We start from the raw sequence: 26738 nt of genomic DNA, 5'->3' as shown, positions 1-26738 counted from the left end.
TCGCGCCACCACACTCCAGCCTGGGCCACAGAGCGAGACTCCATCTCAAAAAAAAAAAAAAAAAGTTTAAAGAAATGGGCATATGTCACTGGTGTGTGTATAAATTGTTACAGCCAGGCGTGGTGGCTCACACCTGTAATCCCAGCACTTTGGGAGGCCAAGACGGGCGGATCACAAGGTCAGGAGATCGAGACCATCCTGGCTAACACGGTGAAACCCCATCTCTACTAAAATACAAAAAAAATTAGCTGGGCGTACTGGCGGGCACCTGTAGTCCCAGCTACTCGGGAGGCTGAGGCAGGAGAATGGCGTGAACCCAGGAGGCGGAGCTTGCAGTGAGCTGAGATTGTGCCACACAGCACTCCAGTATGGGCGACAGAGCAAGACTCTGTCTCAAAAAAAAAAAAAAATTGTTACAAACCTTTTGAAAAGCAGTTTGATGGGGAATTGTCAGGAATCCTAAAGATGGCCATGTTCTTTGATCCAGTAATTCTGCCTCTTGGATATTCCAAGTAAATATTTTGGTTTATGAAGAGAGATTTCTGACTAAAACTTTTATTGTAGTTTATGATAGATATTATAAAGTCACTTAAGATCTTTATTTTTATTTTATTTTTACTTTTTTTTTTTAAATAGAGACGAGGTCTCGCTGTGTTGCCCAGGCTAGTCTCAAACCCAGGAGTTCATAATGTTAGCATTTAGATAATCTCCAGGCTCTGGAGGCACTTTCCTCAGGTGAATGGGGAATGCAGTTCATACATTCACTTATTTGTCTTATTACTATGTGAGGATAATTTTGTTCCAGTTACCTTAACAAAGAAAGCAAGCCACAGCTCCTGGCTGAAGATGTTTATAAAAAATACGTAACACATGATGGCTCAGACCGGTAATCCCAGCACTTTGGGAGGCCGAGGCAGGCAGATCGCTGGAGCTCGGAAGTTCGACACTAGCCTGGGCAACATGGCAAAACTCCATCTCTACAAAAAATAGGAAAATTACACTTCCTTGGTTGTGCTTGTAGTCCCAGCTACTTGGGAGGCTGAGATGGGGGATCACTTGAGCCTGGGGCTGTAGTGAGCTGTGTTCACACCACTGCATTCCAGCCTGGGTGACAGTGAGATCCTGTCTAAAACAGAAAGACATAACAATGCTTATAATGCCTATAAAATGCTTATAATACAACATTAAGTGAAGTCTTAACATACAGAGTTGTCTGATTCTTTTATGTATCGTTCTGTTATGTAGCATCACATGTTGATTCTGTTTACATTTCAGTATTTTTCAAGTTGTTATTTTAAAATGTTATGTTAAATGTGGTTACCAATTGCCTTACAGTACACTAATGCATTTTAATAACATTTTAAAATGTTATTTTTAAATAACAACTTTAATGGAATTACTGCATTGTTTAAACAATGAAAATGGGCAGGATGTGGTGGCTCATACCTATAATCCCAGCACTTTGGGAGGCCTGGGCAGGCAGATCACTTGAGATCAGGAGTTTGACACCAGCCTGGCCAACATGGTAAAATCTTATCTCTACTAAAAACACCAAAAAATTAGCTGGGCATGGTGGCACACCTGTTGGGACCACAGGAGACTACTCAGGAGACTAAAGCAGGAGAATTGCTTGAACCTGGGAGGCGGAGGTTGCAGTGAGTGGAGATTGCACCACTGCACTCGAGTCTGGGTGGCAACGTGAGACTCCGTCTCAAAAAAAAGAAAGAAAATATAATCACAAAAATGAATTAAGACTTTTCTCTTGGCCGGGAGTGGTGGCTCACATCTGTAATTCCAGCACTTTGGGAGGCCAGGGCAGGTGGATCACGAGGTCAGGAGATCGAGACCATCCTGGCCAACACAGTGAAACCCTGTCTCTACTAAAAATACAAAAAAATTAACCAGGCATGGTGGTGGGTGCTTGTAGTCCCAGCTACTCGGGAGGCTGAAGCAGCAGAATGGCAAGAACCTGGGAGGCAGCGGTTGCAGTGAGCTGAGATTGCACCGCTGCACTCCAGCCTGGCGACAGAGCGAGACTCCATCTCCAAAAAAGAAAAAGACTTTTCTCGTTTTGTCTTTCTTGGTCTTTTGTTACCCTTACTGGAAAATAATACTGGCTTCTTATACATTTTCATTTCTTACAGGGATCCTCAATCAAGTTAGTCCAGGTCTTTGATAAATTTGAGATCTTTATTGAGTAGGTCTTTAAATCAAATGTCCTCCTACCTCCCTTTCTGCCTTTCCCCCTTCCCCAAGAGCTGCCTAGGGCAGGTGCAGTGGCTCATGCCTGTAATTCCAGCACTTTGGGAGGCCAAGGCAGGCAGATTACTTGAGGTCAGGAATTTTAGACCAGCCTGGCCAACATGGTGAAAACCCATCTCTGCTAAAACCACAAAAACTAGCCAGGTGTGGTGGCGCGTGCCTGTAATCCCAGCTACTTGAGAGGCTGAGGCAGGAGCATCTCTTGAACCCAGGGTGGGGCGGAGGTTGCAGTGAGCTAAGATCACACCACTGCACTGCACTCCAGCCTGGGTGACAGAGTGAGACTCCGTCTCTTTCTCTCTCTATATATATATATAAAATTAAAAAAAGAAAGTTTATGAGACATTCACCCTCCAAAAGTTTGAATGCTCTTTTATGACTTAGAGTCAACATTTAACTTACCTGAAGCTTGACTTCATGCAAGTGTTGGATGAATTTCTTTATAAAGATTGCAGAGGATAGTGATGAAAACTTGAATTAATATCTTTAGAGTTATGTTTGAAATGTTTTATGAACATTGAATTTTTTTTTTTTTTTTTTTTTTTTTGAGACGGAGTCTCGCTCTGCCGCCCAGGCTGGAGTGCAGTGGCCGTATCTCAGCTCACTGCAAGCTCCGCCTCCCGGGTTCACGCCATTCTCCTGCCTCAGCCTCCCGAGTAGCTGGGACTACAGGCGCCCGCCACCTCGCCCGGCTAGTTTTTTGTATTTTTTAGTAGAGACGGGGTTTCACCATGTCAGCCAGGATGGTCTCGATCTCCTGACCTCGTGATCCGCCCGTCTCGGCCTCCCAAAGTGCTGGGATTACAGGCTTGAGCCACCGCGCCCGGCCGAACATTGATTTTTTGAGTGGAAACCTTTAGTGGTTTTATGAACTGATGTGCCTTTAAGTGTTTTTTTAATCAACAGAGGAATTCTAATAACATCTATGTTATGCTGTAGAAAACTCAGCAAGTGGACCTACATTCCAACATTCACTCAACAAGTGAATGATTAAGCATAACTGTTACAAGTTAACAGACTAGCCGGGCGCGGTGGCTCACGCCTGTAATCCCTGCACTTTGGGAGGCTGAGGCGGGCGGATCACGAGGTCAGGAGATCGAGACCATCCTGGCTAACATGGTGAAACCCCGTCTCTACTAAAATACAAAAAATTAGCCGGGCGCGGTGGCGGGCGCCTGTAGTCCCAGCTACTCGGGAGGCTGAGGCAGGAGAATGGCGCGAACCCGGGAGGCGGAGCTTGCAGTGAGCCGAGATGGTGCCACTGCACTCCAGCCTGGGCGACAAAGTGAAGACTCAGTCTCAAAAAAAAAAAAAAAAAAAAAGTTAACAGACTACATCTCTTACCTCTGACTAGTACACTGAAAGTACATGTCATTTATCATGAGAATGAACTACCATTGCCAATAATAGAAAACAATAAAAACCATATTCACATTGCTAAAAATAGCATATAATATCCCTTTTAGAAATCATTTAAAAAATTCTTGGAGTTACAACATATTACTAAATATTTATTCTAGATGTTTATAGCAGTGTTATATATAATAGGGTGAAATTTGAAGAAAAATATGTTCACCATGCCCAGAATATCTCTGGAGGGCCACATAATAGTGGTTGCCTCTAGGGAGCTGGAACTGGGTGAGTCAGGGACAAGAATGGAAGGAAGGGCCAGGCGCACTGCTCACGCCTATAATCCCAGCACTTTGGGAGGCTGAGGTGGGCGGATCACCTGAGGTCATGTTGGTCAGGCTGGTCTCAAACTCCTGACCTCAAATGATCCACCCACCTCGGACTCCCAAAGTGCTGGGATTACAGGTGTGAGCCACTATGCCCGGCCTGTATTTTAATAGCTACAGGATGGAAAAAATTAAGGCAAAACACACTAACGGGCATAGTAAAGGAACTACCCAATAATTAATGGGGCAATCACCAAGAAGTTGTAACAAATATAAACTTGCATACACTCAACAACGCAGTCTCAAAATACAAAGAGTAAAAAAGGACAAAATTAGTATGAGAATTTCACAATCTCCAATCATGATAGGAAAAGTTAATATGAGAATAATCTATATTAGAAAATGATACATCACACATACTAAAAATCAGTAGGCAGAGAAAGATTTGGAAAGAAGCTAGAGCTTTTATATATATATATGTCGAATACGTATGTCTATATGGGTGTGTGGAGTGAGGGAGAAGGAAGAGAGACATTAGAGAGAGTGAGACTCCCTGCATGTAAAGATTATATATCCTTTTAAGTACACATGGGCTACTGGCCATATATTAGGTCATAAAGGAAATCTCAATGTATTCCAATGAACTAATATTCAAACCATTCTCTGGCCACAAGGCAAATAAAAAAAAAAAAAAATCAACAGGGCAGGCGTGGTGGCTTATGCCTGTAATCCCAACACTTTGGGAGGCCGAGTTGGGTGGATCATCTGAGGTCAGGAGTTTAAGACCAGCCTGACCAATATGGAGAAACCCCATTTTCTGCTAAAAATACAAAATTAGCTGGGCCTGGTGACACACACCTGTAATCCCAGCTACTTGGGAGGCTGAGGCAGGAGAATTGCTTGAACCCGGGAGGTGGAGGTTGCAGTGAGCTGAGATTGTGCCATTGCACTCCAGCCTGGGCAACAAAAGTGAAACTCTGTCTTAAAAAAAAAAAAGTGTTCTTAGGAAAAATAAACAGAAGGAAAATATTGTAGTCTTATCAATGGTTGTATTAGGAGGTGAGATTTAAAATGCTTCTTTTCTTCATGAAATATGCCTTATTCTACTAATATTAAAATTTTGGTATTAAATTTTAACTTGTATGTAAATTATTTTAAATGCAAGTCTTACCTTAATTGAATCAACTCTAGCAACATCTAATGAGGACAGGTTTTCTTCAAGCTATTTAGTTGTGATCTGTGATTTTAATAATAAAGGCAGTTGCCAGGCATGATGGCTCACGCCTGTAATCCCAGCACTTTGGGAGGCCGAGACAGGTGGATCACTTGAGGCCAGGTGATCGAGACCAGCCTGGCCAACATGGTGAAACCCTGTCTCTACTAAAAATACAAAAATTAGCTGGGTGTGTTGGTGCCTGCCTGTAATTCCAACTACTCAGGAGGCTGAGACACAAGAATTGCTTGAACCCAGGAGGTGGAGGTTGCAGTGAGCTGAGATCGTGCCACTGCATGCCAGCCTGGGCGACAAAGCAAGACCCTGTGAATAATAATAATAATAATAAAGGCAATTGTTCTAGTGAGTTTAATGTATCACTACAGATGCTGAACTTATATGATAGGTGAAATAGAAAGGGGAAATTTAAAACAGAATTTTTTATCTCATTCTTTCTTTCTGTTCTTTTTAATAAAAGGAAGGATTACGGCCAGGAGATACAACCAGCACTTTCTGTGGTACTCCTAATTACATTGCTCCTGAAATTTTAAGAGGAGAAGATTATGGTAATAAATAAATTGGTGGTATTATTTTAGCTATTGCTAGATGGGTGGTTAAATGTGGTGCCAATTGCATTACAGTACACTAATGCATTTTGATATCATCTTATTAATATAAGCATTCTTGATCCTTTTAAAAACTACACGGAGAGCCCCAGACTTTGAAATCAGAGACAGTGGGACCTTGACAGTATTTGGGGTTACTAAGCTCAATAATGTTTTATTAGTGACAAAACTAAGCAGTAGCAGGCACTATTCTAAGCAGTTTACATATATTAACTAAGTTAATCCTCTTAACACTGTGAGGTAAGTACTGTTAATGCTCCTTTTATAGATGAGGAAACTGACATACAGAAAGATTAAATAACTCGCCTAAGGTCAAGGATTCAGAACAGCACCCAGGTGACTCCAGAGTCATGAACCCCTGGAAGATTTTTCAGACTTCCTGTGATATTTCCCCCAGGAATCTGAAAGATGGTGGAAAGATTAACTGTATCTCAGGCACCCGAAGATACACCCGAGAAAACATTTGACTTTTTGGGTTTTGGCCCTCTGCCTTCAGCAGATATAAAGGAGAATGTGGTACTTGTGAAAGCTGCTCAGAGTCTGCATCCACTGTCCTTCACTGGTCTTTATCAGCTAGCAAAAGATCAAATTTAAGACCAAGGAGATAACTCTGAAATACAATTTAATTATATCCTCAACACACAATATTACATATTGGGCATGAGTCTGAAAGTAGACATACATGGAAAAAGAAAGGTTTTTTCCTCATAATTTTATTTTTAAAATTATCTTTTAGGTGCCTACCCTTGTAAGTGAAGCATTTTTATAATCTTCAATGCCTACCATGATAGCTGGAATGCATTTAGTTTACTTTTTCATTGTTTCTTTTTCCTTTATGTGATAAAATCTCCAGTTACTAACTTTCAAGAATGCAAAGTGTATAATTTATTGCTTTAAAATTTCTTTCTGAAGGTTTCAGTGTTGACTGGTGGGCTCTTGGAGTGCTGATGTTTGAGATGATGGCAGGAAGGTCTCCATTTGATATTGTTGGGAGCTCCGATAACCCTGACCAGAACACAGAGGATTATCTCTTCCAAGGTAATTTGGAGTATTTTACAGAGGTTCTCTGAGAAAAACCTATTCTAGAGTACAAATGAGAGTGACTCAGGTTACTACTTTGAGTAAGAAAAATGAGCATAATCTGGAAAATATACTTCTGACTCATTGTATTAGGTTTTGTTGTTGTTTTTGTTTGTTTTTGAGACAAGGTCTCACTCTTTGGCCCAGGATGGAGTGCAGTGGTGCAATCTCAGCTCACTGCAACATCCATCTCCCTGGTTCAAGCAATTCTGCCTCAGCCTCCCGAGTGGCTGGGATTACAGGCACACACCACTATGCTCGGCTAATTTTTGTATTTTTAGTAGAGACAGGGTCTCACCATAGTGGCCAGGCTGGTCTTGAACTCCTGACTTCAAGTGATCTGCCCACCTCAGCCTCCCCAAAGTGCTGAGATTACAGGCATGAGCCACTGCGCCCAGCCTCTGTGTATTAGGTTTTGATGTTTTTTAATACATTATTTCTTCTCTATAGTCTTCACTCCTGTTCACAGTTACCTTCTCATACTCAAAATCGTAACAGGGGTTATTTAGAATTATCCATCACAGACAGATTAGAGAAAGGAATCCTGTGGCTAGAGAGGATAATCTTTACACAGGGACCCTGAGGCTGGGTGCACAAGTTCAAGAACAGTATGAGGGGAAAATAGAGCACCAAGGTGATGAGTGATCAAAAGATGGGGAAAAAGGCCCCACATCAGGGAATATAAAGAATGGACAGAAACAAGCAGACAAGTACAGGGACCTCTAGCACGGAATCCAAAGAAGTATGAAATCTGCTATAAAATTCTACATTTAGTAATTAAAGCCATCACGGGATATAAATAGGCATGTCATATAACAGAAAGCCCAAATGGCCATGGAATATATGAAAAGACATTCATTCTCACTAGCAATTAAGGGAATGCACATTAAATGTTAATGAGTTACCATTTCATATCGGTACAGTTGATTAAAATATTAAAGTTGGATAATACCAGTGCTGGTGAGGATGTGGAGCAACTGGAACTCCTCTGGACTGCTGGTAGGAATGAAAACTGATGAAACAGCTTTAAAGAATAATTTGGCAATGTCCAATAAAATTGCATATTGTATATGCCAAGCATTTTACAAATGTTATTTAAACCTCATAACAATCCTATGAAGTATTTTTTTATTCCTATTTTACAGACCAGGAAATTGAGGTACAATCAGGTAGTCAAAGAATAAGACATTCATGTAAATGATAAATAGTATTCAGATTAGAGGCTTTCTCTGAGAAGAATGGAAAAGAAGGGGATTAGGAAAGTACAGGAGGCACTTCAGTTACATATGTAATATCTTATTTTTTCTCCTGGAATGCCTTAAATATCTTATAATAAAAATTGAAAGATTGCACCCAGGCACAGTGGCTCACGCCTGTAATCCCAACACTTTGGGAGGCCGAGTTGGGTGGATCACTTGAGGTTGGGAGTTTGAGACCAGCCTGGCCGACATGGCAAAATCCCGTCTCTACTAAAAATAAAAGAAAAATTAACTGAGTATCATGGTGTGTTCCTTTAATCGTAACTACTCAGGAGGCTCAGGCAGGGGAATCACTTGAGCCTGGGAGGCGGAGGTTGCAGTGAGCTAGGATTGTGCCACTGTACACCAGCCTGGGCGAGACAGTGACACTCTGTCTCAAAAAAAAAAGAAAAATTAAAGATTGCCAGGTGCAGTGGCTCACACCTGTAATCCCAGCACTTTGGGGGTCCAAGGCAGGAGGATTGTTTGAGTGCAGGAGTTCAAGACCAGCCTGAGCAACATGATGAGACCCTTATCTCTACCAAAAAAAAATTAAAATTACCCAGCCATTGCTGGCTGCAATGACTCATGCCTGTAATCCCAGCACTTTGGGAGGCTGAGGTGGGTGGATCACTTACCTTCATGAGGTCAGGAGTTCAAGACCAGCCTGGCCAGCATGGTGAAACCCCATCTCTACCAAAAACACAAAACTCACTGGGCATGGTGGCACATGCCTGTAATCCCAGCTACTCAGGAGGCTGAAGTGGTAGAAGCGCTTGAACCCGGGAGGCAGAGGTTGCAGTGAGCTGAGATCGTGCCACTGTACCCAGCCTGGATGACAGAACAAGACTCCATCTTAAAAAAAAAAAAAAATTAGCCAAGCGTGATGGTGGCACCTGTGGTCCCAGCTACTTGGGAGGCTGAGGTGGAAGGATTGCTTAAGCCGAGGGGGTCAAGGCTGCAGTGAGCTGTGATTGCACTACTGCACTCCAACCCGGGCAACAGAGCAAGACCCTTTCAAAAAAAGAAGAGAAAAGATTAAAGCCATGTAAAAGTTAAATATAATACTATAATTTCTATCTTTCTAGTTATTTTGGAAAAACAAATTCGCATACCACGTTCTCTGTCTGTAAAAGCTGCAAGTGTTCTGAAGAGTTTTCTTAACAAGGTATAAACTGTGTATAAAAATATTTTGTGATTTGTCTCTTTATATATCAAACTGATCAGTAGCAGTTTGGGAAATGTAAAATTCCAAGACAGTAGAGAATGTAACTTTTTCAGTTTGACCCAGAATTTTCTCTTACCCAAAGAGTAATTGACAGCATTAGATCCTGAGATAAGTTAGTTGTCCTTTCCATTTTGGCAATAAAATTTACTCCCCAGCTATATATTACATATTTTTTGTGTGTGTAAATAATACATACCATATTCTCATATAGGGGAAGATTTAATCTTTGGGTTTAGCCATAATTGTACTTTGAACTCTGTGTCCATTTTTTCTGTGTCATTATCCATAGAATCTATTTATTACCATGTACTTTTTGAGCACATGGGCCACAGTGCTCCCTACAAATTCTCATGTCGAAAATGCTATAATTAGGTAAAATTCAGAAGAAATGAAATGCTATCTTCGGCTCTTAAAAATGTGAACATCATTCAATTGTTTGTTGCTGTTGGTAGGCTAGAGGAGTTTTAGAATCTAAGTGTGGTCTTGGCAATCATAAATTCTACCTTAAATAAATGGTATGATAGAAAGTTTGATGTACATTTACCTTCTAAGGTAAATAGATAATGAATTTTAATAAAATAAGAAATTGAAGCCTTTTTTAAAATGAACAATTTATGTGAGGAAAGATTTAAAATTGAAACCTAATTTTTCACATAGTGATGAAAAATGAAGGCAAGAGGTGTTGATATGCGAAATAAAATACCTTTTATCAGAAAGAAAAATGGGAACATATTCTCATTCATAGTAATGAATAAGCCAAGACTTTTTATAAGTTGCAGGCCTGGATTAAATTTGTAAGTTGGATTAATGTCTTACACAGGCGATGATTTGTTGCTGTAATTGGGCATGGGGCTTTTAAATTAAGCTAAAAACAAACTTCTCATGAAGTTTGGAGGTTTGCATGTTTTGACTGTCACACTAGGTCCTACCAAAGAAATGGCTGGGTGCTGCTCAAATGATTCTGCTGTTCTCTTTTTCCTCCTATTTTTCTTTAGCAAGGAATTGGTGATGATTCTCTGTTTTAATTACATGATAGGTGGAGAAAGTGCCACAAGGAAATCTTACCTATCACAAGCTTCAAATAATTCAATTTGTTCTGGAGTTGTACTTTCTAGAAATAAAAGGTAGACCATTCCAACTTCAGAAATAAGACTATCATGTGAGGGCACAAAACACAGATCACAAAGATGATTTATTTTAAAGCATGACATTCACCCAATTCTTGAAACATTTCTTTCACCATAGGACCCTAAGGAACGATTGGGTTGTCATCCTCAAACAGGATTTGCTGATATTCAGGGACACCCATTCTTCCGAAATGTTGATTGGGATATGGTATGTAAATTTTGATTACTTTCTCTATTAGGTTTCATTATTATCTTCGGCCAAATCTTTTTTTTTTTAGGACAGAGTCTTGCTCTGTCGCCCAGGCTGGCATGCAGTGGCACGATCTCGGCTCACTGCAACCTCTATCTCCCGGGTTCAAGCAGTTCTCCTGTCTCCGCCTCCCAAGTAGCTGGAATTACAGGCACACACCACCACACCCGGCTAATTTTTGTATTTTTAGTAGAGATGGGGAGTTTCACGATGTCGGCCAGGCTGGTCTCGAACTCCTGACATCAGGTGATCCACCCACCTTGGCCTCCCAAAGTGCTGGGATTACAGGTGTGAGCCACCGCACCTGGCCTATCTTGGGCCAAATTTTATTGTCTTAGCTAACATATCACAGCTTTAAAAACTTAAAACCACTTTCTAAACTGCTTTTTAGAAAACTTTTAAAACAAAAAAAATCCTTTTTTTAAAAATGTATTGTTTTTTCTGAGATGGAGTCACATTCTGTTGCTCAGGTTGGAGCGCGATGGTGTGATCTCTGCTCACTGCAACCTCCGCCTCCTGGGTTCACGCAATTCTGCCTCAGCCTCCTAAGTAGCTGGGATTACAGGCACATGCCACCATGCCCAGCTAATTTTTATATTTTTAGTGGAGACAACGTTTCATCATGTTGGCCAGGCTGGTCTTGAACTCCAGACCTCAAGTGATCCACCTGCCTCAGCCTCCCAAAGTGTTGGGATTCCAGGGGTGAGCCACCGTGCCCAGCCAAAAAATTGAATATTAATGTAATAAAGCAGGTTATAATGTTATTGAAGCCCGTATCAATGTTTATACTTGTTTTTGTTTGTTTGTTTGTTTGTTTTTTTAAGAGAAACAGTCTCACTCCATCGCCCAGGCTGTACTGTAGCTCACAACAGCCTTGATTGAACTCCTAGGCTCAAGAGATCCTCCTGTGTTAACCTCTCAAGTAGCTGGAACTATAGGCATAAGCCATGGTACCCAGCTAATTTTCAATTTTTTTTTTTGGTTTGTTTTTTTTGAGGTGGAGTCTTGCTCTGTCTCCCAGGCTGGAGTGTAGTGGCAGAATCTCGGCTCACTGCAACCTTCGCCACCTGGGTTCAAGCAATTCTCCTGTCTCAGCCTCCAGAGTAGCTGGGATTATAGGTGCACGCCACCACGCCTGGCTAATTTCTGTATTTTTAGTAGAGACAGGGTTTTGCTATGTTGGCCAGACTGGTCTTGAATCCCTGACCTCAGGTGATTTACGCACCTTGGCCTCCCAAAGTGATGGGATTACAGGCATGAACTGCTGTGCCCAGCCAATTTTTAATTTTTTTTTTTTTTTTTTTTTGAGACGGAGTTTCGCTGTGTCTCCCAGGCTGGAGTGCAGTGGCGTGATCTCCTCACTGCAAGCTCCGCCTCCCAGGTTCACGCCATTCTCCCGCCTCAGCCTCCCAAGTAGCTGAGACTACAGGCGCCCACCACCACGCCCGGCTAGTTTTTTGTATTTTTAGTAGAGACGGGGTTTCACCATGTTAGCCAGGATAGTCTCGATCTCCTGACCTCGTGATCCACCCGCCTCGGCCTCCCAAAGTGCTGGGATTACAGGCTTGAGCCACCGTGCCCGGCCCAATTTTTAATTTTTTAATAGAGATGGGGTCTTGCTATATTGTCCAGGCTGGTCTTGAACTCCTGGCCTCAAGTGGTCCTCCCATCTCAACCTACCAAGCAGTTGGGATTATAGGCATGAGCCACCATGCCCAGCTCATGTTTGTAAATTATGTTCATCATTGCTAATATCATTGTACCGTGCTTCAGGACTCACTTTAATAAGGGAAACAATGAGTGCAGAGGAGAACTGTAGAGGTGCAATTTTTCTAATAATACAGACTTGAGCTGTCATCCAATATGTCTTTTCAGATGGAGCAAAAACAGGTGGTACCTCCCTTTAAACCAAATATTTCTGGTGAATTTGGTTTGGACAACTTTGATTCTCAGTTTACCAATGAACCTGTCCAGCTCACTCCAGATGACGAGTAAGTAATTCTGTAAACTGAAATTTTTTTTTAAGTTTTTTGGAAATCCCATTTTTAGTGACTATGCAATGTTTCATGATCAGATTATACTATTAATTTTTTTATTTTTTATTTTATTTCATTTTATTTTATTTTTGAGACAGAGTCTCGCTCTGTCTCCCAGGCTGGAGTGCAATGGTGCAATCTTGGCTCACTGCAACCTCTGCCTCCCAGGTTCAAGCGATTCTCCTGCCTCAGCCACCCTGAGTAGCTGGGACTACAGGCTCATGTCACGACACCCAGCTAATTTTTATATTTTTAGTAAGGACGGCGTTTGCCATGTTGGCCAGGCTGATCCTGAACTCCTGACCTCAGGTGATCCACCCACCTTGGCCTCTTAAAGTGCTGGGATTACAGGCGTGAGCCACTGCGCCTGGCCTATACTATAATTTATATAACCATTCAGTTACTGGTATTTGAATCCACTGTACTATTATAAGTTTTAATAGTAACTGTCATTTTCTCCTTTGCTTTATCGTGCATTATCTCATTTTCACAACAACTTTGTAAACTAGTTAAATTGTCATCTTCATTTTACAGATGAGGAAACTGAGGCTCAGAGAGGTTAAGCAAAGTTACACAGCTATCAGGTGGTGGAGTCAGGATTCAAACCCAAATCTCTCTGTCCTGCTGCACTGTTTCCCATTTGACAAGGACTGTCTTTGTCTGTCTAAGTTCCTGAGTATTGCCTTAAGATAGATTCCTAGAAAGGGAATTAGGTCAGAGGGTATTAACATTTTAAAGCTCTTGATATGTATTGCCAAATTGCTTTTTTTAAGGAATTACATTGAGTTATTAAATCCAGCCAGCAGTGAGCTGATATATTTTTTTGTACTTATACTGCATCTTTTAAAAATATACCTTAAAATAATTGGGGGATATTTTGATTATTTACCTGTTGTTACAGATTCATTCTCTCTAATCTCAAGGAGGCCCTTATTGTTTGGCAGTCATTTTACTTCTATCTTATTTCATACCACATTTCTCCCAGCACCTGCTCCAAACAGTCTCTTCATTTCAGAAGCCTTCAGTTCTACTCCTTTTTCCATCACTGTTAAAGGATTAACCTTGTCTTAATTTGATGCAAGGACTGATAACCTCTCTGGCGTGACCTTGCCTCCTTTCCAGCTGTCACCAGACCACCTTGCATCTCAGAATTGCTTTCTAATTCTTTTCAACATTTTCTTATTCCCTACTCTTGGAAGGCTCTCCATTACAAGGAGTGTCCCTCCTATTTTCCTAGACCTGTTTCTGTAGTTTTCTCCAATATTTCATTTTGTCAGTTATCTTGTTATTGGACCTTCTTAGATTTATTTTTTTCTAGCTTGCTTCCCTCTGTGTAAGCATGCTCAGATTCTCTGATTTTTTCCCCCTAACTCATAGTCCCTCTTTGAACAACCACATTTTTCCTCATTTTCATTTCGTCTTGAAGCCTCAAAAAAAAAAAAAAAAAAAAAAGTCAATAGATGTTCATGGTCAAAGAAAAATAAATATGCAGCACCTCTAATCTAACTTCTTCAGACTAGTCAACGTTGATTGTCTGGAATTTTTTTTTTTCTGTCAACACTTCAGCCCCTTACAACTGAGCCTGTCCTCCAGCTTTTGAAAGTTGAATCAATTTCTTAATTTCTAAATTGTAAAGCATTTTGGGGTGAGTCCTCACCTCCCTTGATGAATGTAAAGCATTTGGTACTCATGGCTTTGCCTTGGGTGGCACTGCCTATTCTGGTTCTGTTTCATCTCTGTGACTACTTTTCTCTCATGTGTTTTCCCTGTCCCCTTGAGACCAGGATGCTTCATGGTTCTGTTCATGACAACCTTCTTTTTGCTGTATGCAGTTTGTACCTTGGAGATTTCAACCAGCCCTGTAGCATAGATACCAGCTAATTAAATGACTCTCGGTTAAATGGCAAATGGTTATTGAGCAAAAGGCGTTATGCTAAATACTAGACATTCAAAGATAAGACAGTCTAATCTCCCCAAAAGCGTCCTGTCTACTAGAGGAGAAAGATGTGTACCAAATCATTATTTCTGACAGCATTGTGTATTAAAAGGAACACTGAATTTAATCAAAAGATAGGAGTTTGAATCCCAATGCCACCTCTTACCAACTGGGTAACCTTGTATAAGAATTGCATAATTCTCCGAGCCTGTTCTCGAATTGCCTACCTCATAAGGTTGCTGTGAAGAATAAATGCATGATGGTTTCTGAAGCACTTATCCCCTGCCGTTAGATCTCCTCAGCTGCATTTCTGTTTAACATGTCCCCCAGTTTGTCATCAAGCAGCTCAAATATATGAAGTCTAAAATCAAAGTAATGACCCTTTATGGTCTCTTTCTATTGTTCTCAATCAGTTCCTTTTTTTTAGTTACTTAGTTCTGCTCACTGTACCACAGTGTGTTCCTGTCGTTCAGATTCCAGATGTCAGTGATTGTGGACTACTCCTTTTTCTTAACAGATTACATAATACCTGCAGCTGCCGAGTCTTTGTCTATGTTTTCATTATTTCATCATTTACATCAGGTGCTTCTTTTCTCTTCCCATTGACACATCCTAGTTCAGGCCTCATTCAGGTCATACCCAGAGTATTGTATCAGCCTCCTAATTGATCTTTACTCCTTCACTTTGCAACCTATTCTGTATGCCTTGTGAAGTGCCACTCCAATTCTTGAACCCCTTTAATCAGAAACCTTCAATAACTCCTTCATTGCCTATTAGGTAACATCTATCGTCTTGGCTAGCATTTAAGGCCTCCCCACATCTGCTCCAGCCTGACTTTCTAGTGATACCTCTCACCATAATACAAACAGTGTTCTCATCAGTCTTTGCTAGTCACCATTCACTAATAGTATTATTATCTCTGCCTCTGCCTGCTCATTCCTGTATATTCCCCCTTCATTTTTACCTGTTGAAATCTTCCCATCTTTCAGAGCCACCTCAGATGCAACCAGATCTTTGATGGATCAAGGTGAAACTCCTTAGAAACATCACTGGCTTCTTTGATTATTAGCCATTATTTTTCTTCCAGCATCATCTGCCATTTAACACACTTCTATTCCTGTGTTCCACCCTAATAAATTACTTGCATTTCCCCAGACCTACCACAGTCTTTCATCATTCCATTTATTAAGTGTTTGCAAAATGAATACTGCCTTCCTTGATTTCTCCAACTAGAAGTCGCGCCTTTCTTTAGAACCGTGGTTAGAACAGGACTTAGCTTATTGTGTGTAAAATTTAACAAGTACTGCTTTCTCTTCCAGTATGAGTTACCTCCCCTCCTTGAAGGAAGGGACTGTATCCTCTGTAACTTTGTGCTTCTTAGTATGGCATATACATTTATGTATTAAATATTTGATAGCACTACTCACTGTGTATTAAAGTAGAAGCCAGTGTAACAAAATGACAACCTCTCCCCTCTCTGTGACCCAAGGTCTCCCTGTGGTGTTCTCTCCTCATTCCAGGTCTCTCAGTGTACTTGTTCCTACTGCCTTTTCCTTTTGGCTAACTACTTCTTGGCTACACCATCTAACATCTGGCTGTTGAGGTGACTACTAAATTGAATGCTAATTCAAACCTGGATGTTCACCTGTAACTAAGAATATTGTTCTGGTCCAAAGTTAAGATTAACTGGAATGGTGACAGCTGGTGCCTTCTTTATTCGGTCCTCAGTTTCGAACTCCTTTTTGGCTCTAAACTTGCGTGTGGGATTATCGGGGCTTTTTAAATTTTCAGTACTCCATTCTTGATTTGTCTAGAAAATTTTGAGGATTAATCTAAAAATGTATAGATTTTCTTTCAGTACAGTTAGCCTAATTATTTGTTTTTTAATCTTATTTTACCATTTAAAGGTTGAAGAAATCTTTATTATGATGAAAATAAATTTATTTTTCTTTCAACAGTGACATTGTGAGGAAGATTGATCAGTCTGAATTTGAAGGTTTTGAGTATATCAATCCTCTTTTGATGTCTGCAGAAGAATGTGTCTGATCCTCATTTTTCAACCATGTATTCTTCTCATGTTGCCATTTAATGCATGGATAAACTTGCTGCCAGCCTGGATACAATTAACCATTTTATATTTGCCACCTACAAGAAAACACCCAATATCTTCTCTCATAGACATATATTAATCAATTGTTACATCTATTTTACTATGAAAAAGAAATTAATACTAGCTTCCAGACAATCATGTCAAAATTTAGTTGAACTGGTTTTTCAGTTTTTAAAAGGCCTACAGATGAGTAATGAAGTTATCTTTTTTGTTTAAAAAAAAAAAGAAAACCACTGCATTAAAAAAGTGTCTGTTGCGTTAAGGCACGTAGTGGGATTACATCATAAACCTCCCATAATTTTTGTCATTATGTGTTAAATCATTTCAGGGTTTAACTTTGAAATAAAAGATTAATATAAAATGCAACAACTTTTTATATTACCTATTAGTTTTGGAGTTCTTTATGTTTAAAAATTCAGGTGTAAATTTTACTGCCTTGGATAAATAAATTATCGATTTTTTAAGGCAGCAGTTATTAAATTGCTAATAGAGATGCTGCTTGCTTAGAATTGGGAAATTCAGCTGAGTGCAGTGACTGACGCCTGCAATCCCAGCACTTTGGGAGGCTAAGGCGGGCAGATCACTTGAGGTCAGGAGTTCGAGATTGGCCTGGCCAACATGGTGAAATCCTGTTTCTACTAAAAATACAAAAATTAGCTGGGCATGGTGGCAGGCACCTGTAATCCCAGGTACTCGGGAGGCTGAAGCAGTAGAATCGCTTGAACCCAGGAGATGGAGTTTGCAGTGAGCCAAGATTACTCCAGCCTGGACAACAGTGAGTGAGACTCGGTCTCAAACCAAACCAAACAAAACAAAAACCAAATTGGGAAATTCTTCTTGAGTTAAAACGCAGACACTTTTTATTATAAATCAGATTCCAAATCATTAACTATTTTTGCAAAACTGGCACAAGTGATTTTTCTTTTTAAGTATATTAACGGGGTAGCTCCCTTCTAAGCCTTTCCGTTTATGGGAAACTTTAACTGGAATGTTAATCTATATGATGCAAAGGACCAAGGATGCAGTTGAATGGAAAATTACTCAGTATAAAGAAAGGAAAAAAACAGAAATTTAAAATAGATACAGAAAAGTACAGTGGTAATATTTTTATTTCCTATTGGAGAGTGAATCCCCACAGTTGCTTTTTGTGACTTGATTCAAATGAGGCACTCAATATTGTTACCAAACTTGTAAAAGCATTCCATGTATTCAGTGGAGGCAGAATGTATAATATTTTTTCCTTATAATTTAGTATACATGAAAATTATTTATTTTTTTAAGTAGGATATCTTAATTATCCTCATTTCTTCCCCTAAACCACATTTATGATTGGACCCTGTTTATAGAGTCTTTAGTGAAATCAGAAAAATAAAGTAGGCATGAATGTTCAGGACACACATATACACTCACACACATCACAGTATCAGCTCTTTCAGTGAGTTTTTATTAACTGATAACACATGTAACACATAGTAGAATACATTTCAGAGGCAGAGTTCCTTGGATTATTTTTTATTAATATTAGTGTTTAGCAGTTTATTATTTAAAGGGGTGCCAAATATAGCATCCTTCTGTTTATTTTAAATATTTTTTTAATGAAAAGGGACTTAAAAAGTAACCATGATTATCTAAATTACTTAAAATTTTTTAATCTTAGTAAGACTTAACTTTAGGAAATTATCTAGTTTAAATTTCAAATGTTTTAAAATTTGTAGGCATATAATAAATTATCTTTTTTTGGAGGGGTGGATGCTGCATTTCACTGGAAATGTCATTTTTCCAAAGTTTCTAGCTATGTACTCTCTTTCCTTCAAATAATGTAAGTCTGAAAGCAATGAAAACCTCAAAGGAAAATGTTTATATACATCCGCATGTTTATTTAATATGTTTCTCTTAACACCTGAAACTTCTTTTAAAACAAAAAGCAGCATTCACTTCAAATCATAAACTTAGAATTCTGTATCTGATGTCAGAAATATGTTTATGACCTTGCTTTTCAGTGGTGCTGTTTCCCATAGGGCATTAGTTCTCAGATTTTGGAATGTGAAATAATCACCTAGGAAGTTTGTTTAAAATGCACACTAGTGGGCCACCTTAGACTTCTTTTGGGGCCTTCGACACCTTCTTCAGGTTATTCTTTATGTTTGTCCTGTGGTTAAATACTAGAGTATTCATGATAAAACATTTTGAGAAAGGGGTAAGCCGTGAGTTATTATCCACAATTGAAAGCAAATTTTGAATGAATCTTTAAGTTAGGTATCTACCTTCCCCCCAACCCTCTAAAGAAACCTCTCAGTAGTTTCTATCAATAATGTACAAAATGATGAGCATTTTTCTATGATGAGGTTTTAACGATTATTCAGGGTGGTCTTTTGTTTTTAAATCTTTTTTTAACTAATAATATTTACGGTGTATATTTTATACAGAAATGCATTGTAATGTTTTTAATTGTGTTGTTTTTTGCAGTCTTTTAAGTGCCATGCCAATTGTTTTTATATTCTATAAAAGTTCGCTGAAAATACTCAACAGGGGAATAGGCAGCGGACAGTCAGAATGGTTGGAATTTTGGCGTTCTAAGAAAAACTTTTTTTTGCATAAGCATTTGGTCAGATCATTTTGTGCATATGCAGCCTGGATTGGATGTTAAGTAAATGCTTGTTCAGTGCCGGTACATTTACTTAAATCTGTTTTTATTTTTGTCATGTAGAATACTACTGTGGTCATCATAATGTAATCTGTATTTCTGTACCTTTTTTTTTTTTTTTTTTACTTTGAAGTCGTCAAATAAAATGTATAATACCCATTGAGAGTGGATCATTTTTCACATGTAGTATATCAGAATTTTTTTTTTTTTTTTTTTTTTTTGGAGTCTTTGCTCTGTCACCCAGGCTGGAGTACAGTGGCGCGATCTAGGCTCACTACAAGCTCCGCCTCCTGGGTTCACGCCATTCTCCTGCCTCAGCCTCCCGAGTAGCTGGGACTACAGGTGCCCGCTACCACGCCCGGCTAATTTTTTTGTATTTTTAGTAGAGACGGGGTTTCACTGTGTTAGCCAGGATGGTCTTGATCTCCTGACCTTGTGATCCACCTGCCTCGGACTCCCAAAGTGCTGGGATTACAGGCGTGAGCCACCGCGCCCGGCCATATGTCAGAAATTTGTATAAGAACAAAGATACATCAAAATTTGTTCAAGAAAAAATGAAAATTTTAGAGTTTTGAATTTTGCTTTACTTAAAGCAGCATTCTGGTAGAACTGATGCTGTAGTATTTACATTTAATAATGTTACATTTAGCTGGACATAGTGGCTCACAACTGTAATCCCAGCACTTTGGGAGACTGAGGTGGGAGGATCACTTGACCCTAGGAGTTTGAGTTCAGCCTGGGCAATATAGTGAGACCCCATCTCTACAAACAGAAAAATAAGAAATTAGCCAGGCATGCTGGCAAAGTGCCTATAGTCCCAGCTACTTGGGAGACTGAGATAGGAAGATTGCTTGAGCCCAGGAGGTTGTGGCTGCAGTGAACTATGATCATGCCACTGCACTCCAGCCTGGGTGACAAAGTGAGACCCTGTCTCAAAAAAATTTGTAATGTTATATTTATTAATGTAGAGATTATTAAAAATTAGTAATTAAAATATTCTTCACTGTTTTATTTATTTTAGCAACGGGCTCACTCAGTCACCCAGGCTAGAGTGCAGTGGCATGGTCATAGCTCACTATAACCTTGAACTCATAGGCTCATGGGATCTTCAGCTTGGAGTAGCTGGGACTATAGGCATACACCATGACACATGGCTATTTTTTTTTTTTTGCAGGGGGTAGAGATGAGGTCTGGCTATGTTGCCAAGGCTGGTCTCAAACTCCTGGGCTCAAATGATCCTCCCAATTTGGCCTCCCAAAGCGCTTAGATTGTAGACATGACCACCACACCCAGCCCTCTCCAATATACAGTTTTAACTAATCTTTCCATTCATCTCTAATTGAAAAACAAACTCGTTAAGACATGGGCTGAACATAGAACATTTTAACTGGTTTTAAAACTGAAGCAAGCCTGGGTGCAGTGTCTGACGCCTGTAATCCCTGCACTTTGGGAAGCTGAGGTGGGTGGATCACCTGACGTCAGGAGTTCGAGACCAGCCTGGTCAACATGATGAAACCCGGTCTTTACTAAAAATACAAAAAATTAGCTGGGCATGGTGGTGGGCGCCTATAATCCCAGCTACTCAGGAGGCTGAGGCAGGAGAAGCTTGAACTTGGGAGGCAAAAGATTACAGTGAGCCGAGATCGCACCACTGCACTCCAGCCTGGGCAACGAGAGTGAAACTCCGTCTCAAAAAAATAAATAAATGGGCGCGGTGGCTCACGCCTGTAATCCCAGCACTTTGGGAGGCCCAGGCGGGCGGATCACGAAGTCAGGAGATCAAGACCATCCTGGCTAAGAGTGAAACCCTGTCTCTACTAAAAATACAAAAAAACTAGCCAGGCATGGTGGCGTGCGCCTGTTGTCCCAGCTGCTAGGGAGACTGTGGCGGGAGAATGGCGTCAACCTGGGAGGCGGAGCTTGCAGTGAGCCGAAATCACGCCACTGCACTCCATCCTGGGTGACAGATCGATACTCCGTGTCAAATAAATAAAACCGTAGCAAATTCAAACAGATTATCTCATTATGCTTTACAGTGATCTAAAATCTAATATTTCTTCTTTTTCTATTGTAACTAGTGTCCATATTGTAGCTAGTGTCTATATAAACAAGTCCCAGTGCCTTTACTTTCTTTTTTCTTTTCTTTTTCTTGGTAGAGGCAGGATATCGTTGTGTTGTCCAAGCTGCCCTTGAACTCCTCCATCTTTCTGCCTCAGCCTCTCAAAGCACTGGGATTACAGGCGTGAGCCACCATGCCCCATCTCTTTTTTTGTCTTGATTACAGTCATGAGCCACCACACCCAGCCTTTCTAGATGGGATAATTATTTTATCCTAATTTCAGCTCTTGCTTAAAATGGAGTTCTAGGCAGTATTAAGAAAGTGCTTTCCAGGCTATTCCCTGTATCATATCATAAATTTGGTTGTTTTCTGTGAGTTAGTAAAATCCTAAAACTGACTCCACAGAGGAACTTGAAGCTTTAGGGAAATTTATCATTAAGGCATTCCATCACTGGGATAACCAGTTTCTCCCCCAAAGGTAGAACCAATCTCCAGTCCTTGAAATTCAACAGCTTGCTTTGTGGACAACGCCCAACAATGAGTCATTTGGTCTATCTGAAGGTCTCCTTTCCTAGATTTGCTCTTGTTTACTCTAGGACTTAAGAATCAGTTAAGAACCAGATGGCTGGGCACAGTGGCTGACGCCTTAATCCCAGCACTTTGGGAGGCCAAAGCGGGTGGATTGCTTGAGACCAGGAGTTCGAGACCAGCCTGAGCAACATAGTGAAACACCATCTCTAAAATTTCCTGGGCGTGGTGGCGTGTTCCTGTCATCCCAGCTGCTCAGGAGGCTGAGGTGGGAGGTTTGCGTCAGCCCTCAAGGGTGAGGCTGCAATGAGCACTCCAGTCTGGGTGACAAAGTAAGACACTTGTGTCAAAAAATAAAAATCTGAATAGTTTATATCCCTAGCTTATTCCAGAATATACTGGAATTTACTGTGCACAATGCTAAATAAGGCTAATAAAAACAACCTCTGCCGTTGATGTTAAACGTAGAAAACAGACATACTGAGATGTTCATCTCCACAATGAATAGTCCAGTGACAAAAGCCAAATAAATGCATCAAAATACACATTATGTAATCATGATGGTTCACTCATGAAACTACAGGAATTTTATTTAACATTTTGTAATTAACGCTGGACATTTTTCAGATTTATGGTAGATTCCACAGCTTTCTGGATTTATATATACACAATAAGAATAGAATCTTTAGATCAATCTCTTAACATACACACTATAAGATTGTTTTTGGCTTTTGTGCTGAGAAGTATGAATTGGATTTTGCCTGGGAATGGGAGAGCAGATTGTCAGATGCTTCAGCTCAGACTAGATCTTTTACAGTCCATCTCTGAAATTTATAATTAAAATGAATCCAGCTCAGAATTTAAGAGTGATTTTTGTGGCAGTGCAATTCACTTTCATGTAGTAACTTGTGCCTTACTGGTGTTGATTTTATTTTTACTCCAATTACTACTTTTAGTATTTGTATGAATAAACAGATTATAAGTACCTAAGAATTAAGTGATTGTTTAGTGTGATCTTTTACAAGCTATCTGAAAATGAAAACCCATGCCAGATGGATTCATTAGACTTGAGAGGGTTTTCATCAACAATGTAGCTGGTCAGAAGCAAATTCTAATTGTTTAAGAAAGAGGCTGTTGAAACGCTGTAGCAAAATTTTTTGAAAATTTAGATGCTTTGTTTTTTCCATAAAAGGGAAGTGCTGGGTGGTTTCTAGAGGTAGTGCCACATAACCAGATTTAAGACTCGCATGAGATAAACTATCTGCAATGTGGGTGGCGACACTTGATGACTTTTTACATTATTCATAATATAGGAATAAAAACGTAAAGGAACTCAAATACAGAAAATACAGAAAATTAGCTCACATTTTATGGCCTTTTACAGAAAATTTTTTAAGAAAAAAATTTTTGAGGCAGTAGATTTTTATTTAAACAGCCAGATTTTTTTCTTTTTCTTTTTCTTTTTTTTGTTTTGAGACGGTAGTCTTGCTCTGTCACCCAGGCTGGAGTGCAGTTGTGCGATCTCGGCTCACTGCAACATCCGCCTCCCAGGTTCAAGCGATTCTCATGCCTCAGCTTCCCAAGTAGCTGGGATTGCAGGCATACGCCGCAACACCAGGCTAATTTTTGTATGTTAGTAGAGACGGGGTTTCACCATGTTGGTCAGGCTGGTCTTGAACTCCTGACCTCAAGTGATCCACCGCCTCGGCCTCCCAAAGTGCTAGGATTACAAGCATGAACTCCCGCACCCAGCTCAGATTTTTAAATGTAAAGATCATGAACGAACATGCATTTATGTACAGTTTGGCTCAAGTTTATCCAGTTAGAAAGTATTCATTTTCTAACAGGGAAATTTGAATCAGTGTGCTAAAGACTTGCTATCTTCCTAGATTATTTTTATGTTTTACATTTTAATTTATGTATTTATTGAGGGCCTTATAATGTGTCTAGCACTATGCTAATTCTGTAGGATTTGGGAAAGTGTTATGTTAAATAATTTTTTGTGTTAGAAGGAATAAGTGCATTTCAGAAAAACTGGCCTAAAGTTTAAAAAAAAAGGCCTGTGTGTATTAGAAGATACTTTCCATGATTGAAATAAAAATGAATGTTCTCCCCCAGTAGGGGGGAGTGCGTGGTAAGGGGGCAGGGTAGGCCTGGTAGACTGCAGTGTGCCTGGTTGGCAGAATACTGATTCTATCTGCTTCACCACCACCAGGGGCCAGTCTCTTGCTATAATGAAGGTCAGAGTTACCAGCACCATAGCCCTCTGGAGGAGCCAGTGTATTCACTACAGGCCGGTTACCTAGAGGTTCCAGGATTCTATCAGTGCTGATCATGTGTATTCTGATTTTACGGAACTATTAAAAGTCAGTATACCGGCCGGGTGCGGTGGCTCACGCCTGTAATCCCAGCACTTTGGGAGGCCAAGGCGGGTGGATTACTTGAGATCAGGGTTTGAGACCAGCCTGGCTAACATGGTTAAACCTCGTCTCTACAAAAATACAAAAATTAGCCAGGTGTGGTGGTGCATGCCTGTTATCCCAGTTGCTCAGGAGGCCGAGGCAGGAGAATCGCTTGAACCAGGGAGATGGAGGTTGCAGTGAGCCAAGATCACACCACTGCACTCCAGCCTGGGTGAGAGAACAAGACTCCGTCTCAACAACAACAACAACAAAAAGTCAATATACCCTTTGAACTGTTCTTCAGAACTCTAGTATGTTATCAGGGAACCTGGAAGATTTTGTAATAGAATTGCTCTGCCTGCTTTAACCATTCTGGATGTTAGAACTTCCATATAAATTAAACACAAACAGGGCCTGTTAAGTGCCAGGCACTGGAGATTCACAAAGCAAGAGTCTAATTGTGTCATGTTTCATCTGTGAAGAATACTTTCAGTTGAAATAAAACCAGGGCTGATTTTGGTCATTAAAACACAAAGGAATTCAATTAAAACAAAATCCAGGAAATTATCCACATTCTTTAGTTTTTGTAAACTTTATTTATTTATTTATTTTTATTCATTTATATTTTTTGAGACGGAGTCTTGCTCTGTTGCCAGAGTGCAGTGGTGCAATCTGGGCTCACTGCAACCTCTGCCTCCTGGGTTCATGCCATTCTCCTGCCTCAGCCTCTGGAGTAGCTGGGACTACAGGTGCTGCCACCACGCCTGGCTAATTTTTTTGTATTTTTTTAGTAGAGATGGGATTTCACTGTGTTAGCCAGGATGGTCTCTATCTCCTAACCTCATGATGCACCTGCCTTGGCCTCCCAAAGTGCTGGGATTACAGGCGTGAGCCACCCTGCCTGGCCAGTTGTGAACTTCCTATATCAAATATTGCATGGCATTAAAATAGTGTCATTTACTATGACCTGGCATTCATATGCAAAGAAAAACTTTTTAAAAATAGTGTCACTCACAAATTTAACCCATGGATATTTACAGACACTCAAATTGTCAATTAGAAACATGATTTCAGAAGTGTTTTGACTATGTTGCTATTTCACAAACACTACTTTTTGGAAAAAAAAAAAAAGAGTTGGGTCTATGTTGGCCAGGAAGATCTTGAACTCCTCAGGTGATCCTCCTTCCTCAGCCTCCCAAAGATTACAGGGATGAGCCACCACGCCTTGCCCACTAAACACTTTTGTACTGGAGGTAAATATTGGAAATGTCTTTTCCCAAGGAAAGACATTTATCTTCTAATCCTATTGAAAATTAATTTTTACCATCCCTCAATTTCAGGCAGTTGTTTACCTCATTGCCCAAAATAACTGTACAATGTGCAATAAGTTGCATTAAACAACCTCAAATCTTCTCCACGAATTTTTTTCATCAACTTTTTAGATTTGTTGTATTATTGACAACACTTTACAATCTACTCATTTTAGCTAGGCGCGGTGCCTCATGCCTGTAATCCCAGCACTTTGGGAGGCTGAGGCAGGTGGATCACCCGAGGTCGGGAGTTCGAGACCTGCCTGGCCAACATGGAGAAACCCTGTCTCTACTAAAAATACAGAATTAGCTGGGCATGGTGGCGCATCCCTGTAATCCCAGCTACTCGGGAGGCTGAGGCAGAGAATCACTTGAACCCAGGAAGCAGAAGTTGCGATGAGCCGATATTGCCCCATTGCACTCCAGCCTCAAAATAATAATAATAATAATAATCTGCTCATTTTAACTTGGTAGTAAGAGTAATCGGGAAGTATGAAATCTGTCCTATTACAAAGTACAAGAATTTTTAGGCCAGGTGCAGTAGCTCACATCTGGGATCCCAGCACTTTGGGAGGCTGAGGTGGGCAGATCACTTGAGGTCAGGAGTTCGAGACCAGCCTGACCAACAGCAAAACCCCATCTCTATTAAAAATACAAAAATTACCATGCCCACGCTTGGTAGGCTGGTTGGGAGGCTGAGGCAGGACAATCACTTGAACCCGAGAGGCAGAGGTTGCAGTGAGCCGAGATCATGCCACTGCACTCCAGCCTGGGCAACAGAGGGAAACTGTCTCAAAAAAAAAAAAAAAAGAATTAAAAGAAATATTTTAAAATAGAAGGGGAGGCTGGGTGTGGTGGCTCACACTTGTAATCTCAGAACTTTGGGAGGCCGAGGTAGGTGGATTACCTGAGGTCAGGAGTTCGAGACCAGCCTGGCCAACATGGTGAAACCCCATCTCTACAAAAAATATAAAAATTAGCCAGTAGGCCGGGCGCGGTGGCTCAAGCCTGTA

The 26738-nt window shown here is 40.4% G+C and overlaps 1 protein-coding gene across 1 annotated transcript in view; it reads left to right on the top strand.

Moving 5' to 3' along the window:
• Positions 1–19589, top strand: part of PRKCI (protein kinase C iota) — an 82961-nt gene extending 63372 nt beyond the window's left edge. The window contains exons 12-17 of the mRNA XM_025377368.1: positions 5630–5717; positions 6690–6815; positions 9184–9263; positions 10569–10658; positions 12576–12691; positions 16631–19589. Of these exons, the coding sequence (XP_025233153.1) occupies positions 5630–5717; positions 6690–6815; positions 9184–9263; positions 10569–10658; positions 12576–12691; positions 16631–16718 (588 nt within the window). The 3' untranslated portion in view covers positions 16719–19589. The remainder of the gene's footprint in view (positions 1–5629; positions 5718–6689; positions 6816–9183; positions 9264–10568; positions 10659–12575; positions 12692–16630) is intronic.
• Positions 19590–26738: the final 7149 nt, after the last annotated feature.

The sequence above is a fragment of the Theropithecus gelada genome, chromosome 2, assembly GCF_003255815.1.
Source record: "Theropithecus gelada isolate Dixy chromosome 2, Tgel_1.0, whole genome shotgun sequence".
NCBI lineage: Eukaryota > Metazoa > Chordata > Mammalia > Primates > Cercopithecidae > Theropithecus > Theropithecus gelada.
This window is presented reverse-complemented; position numbering and strand designations above follow the sequence as displayed.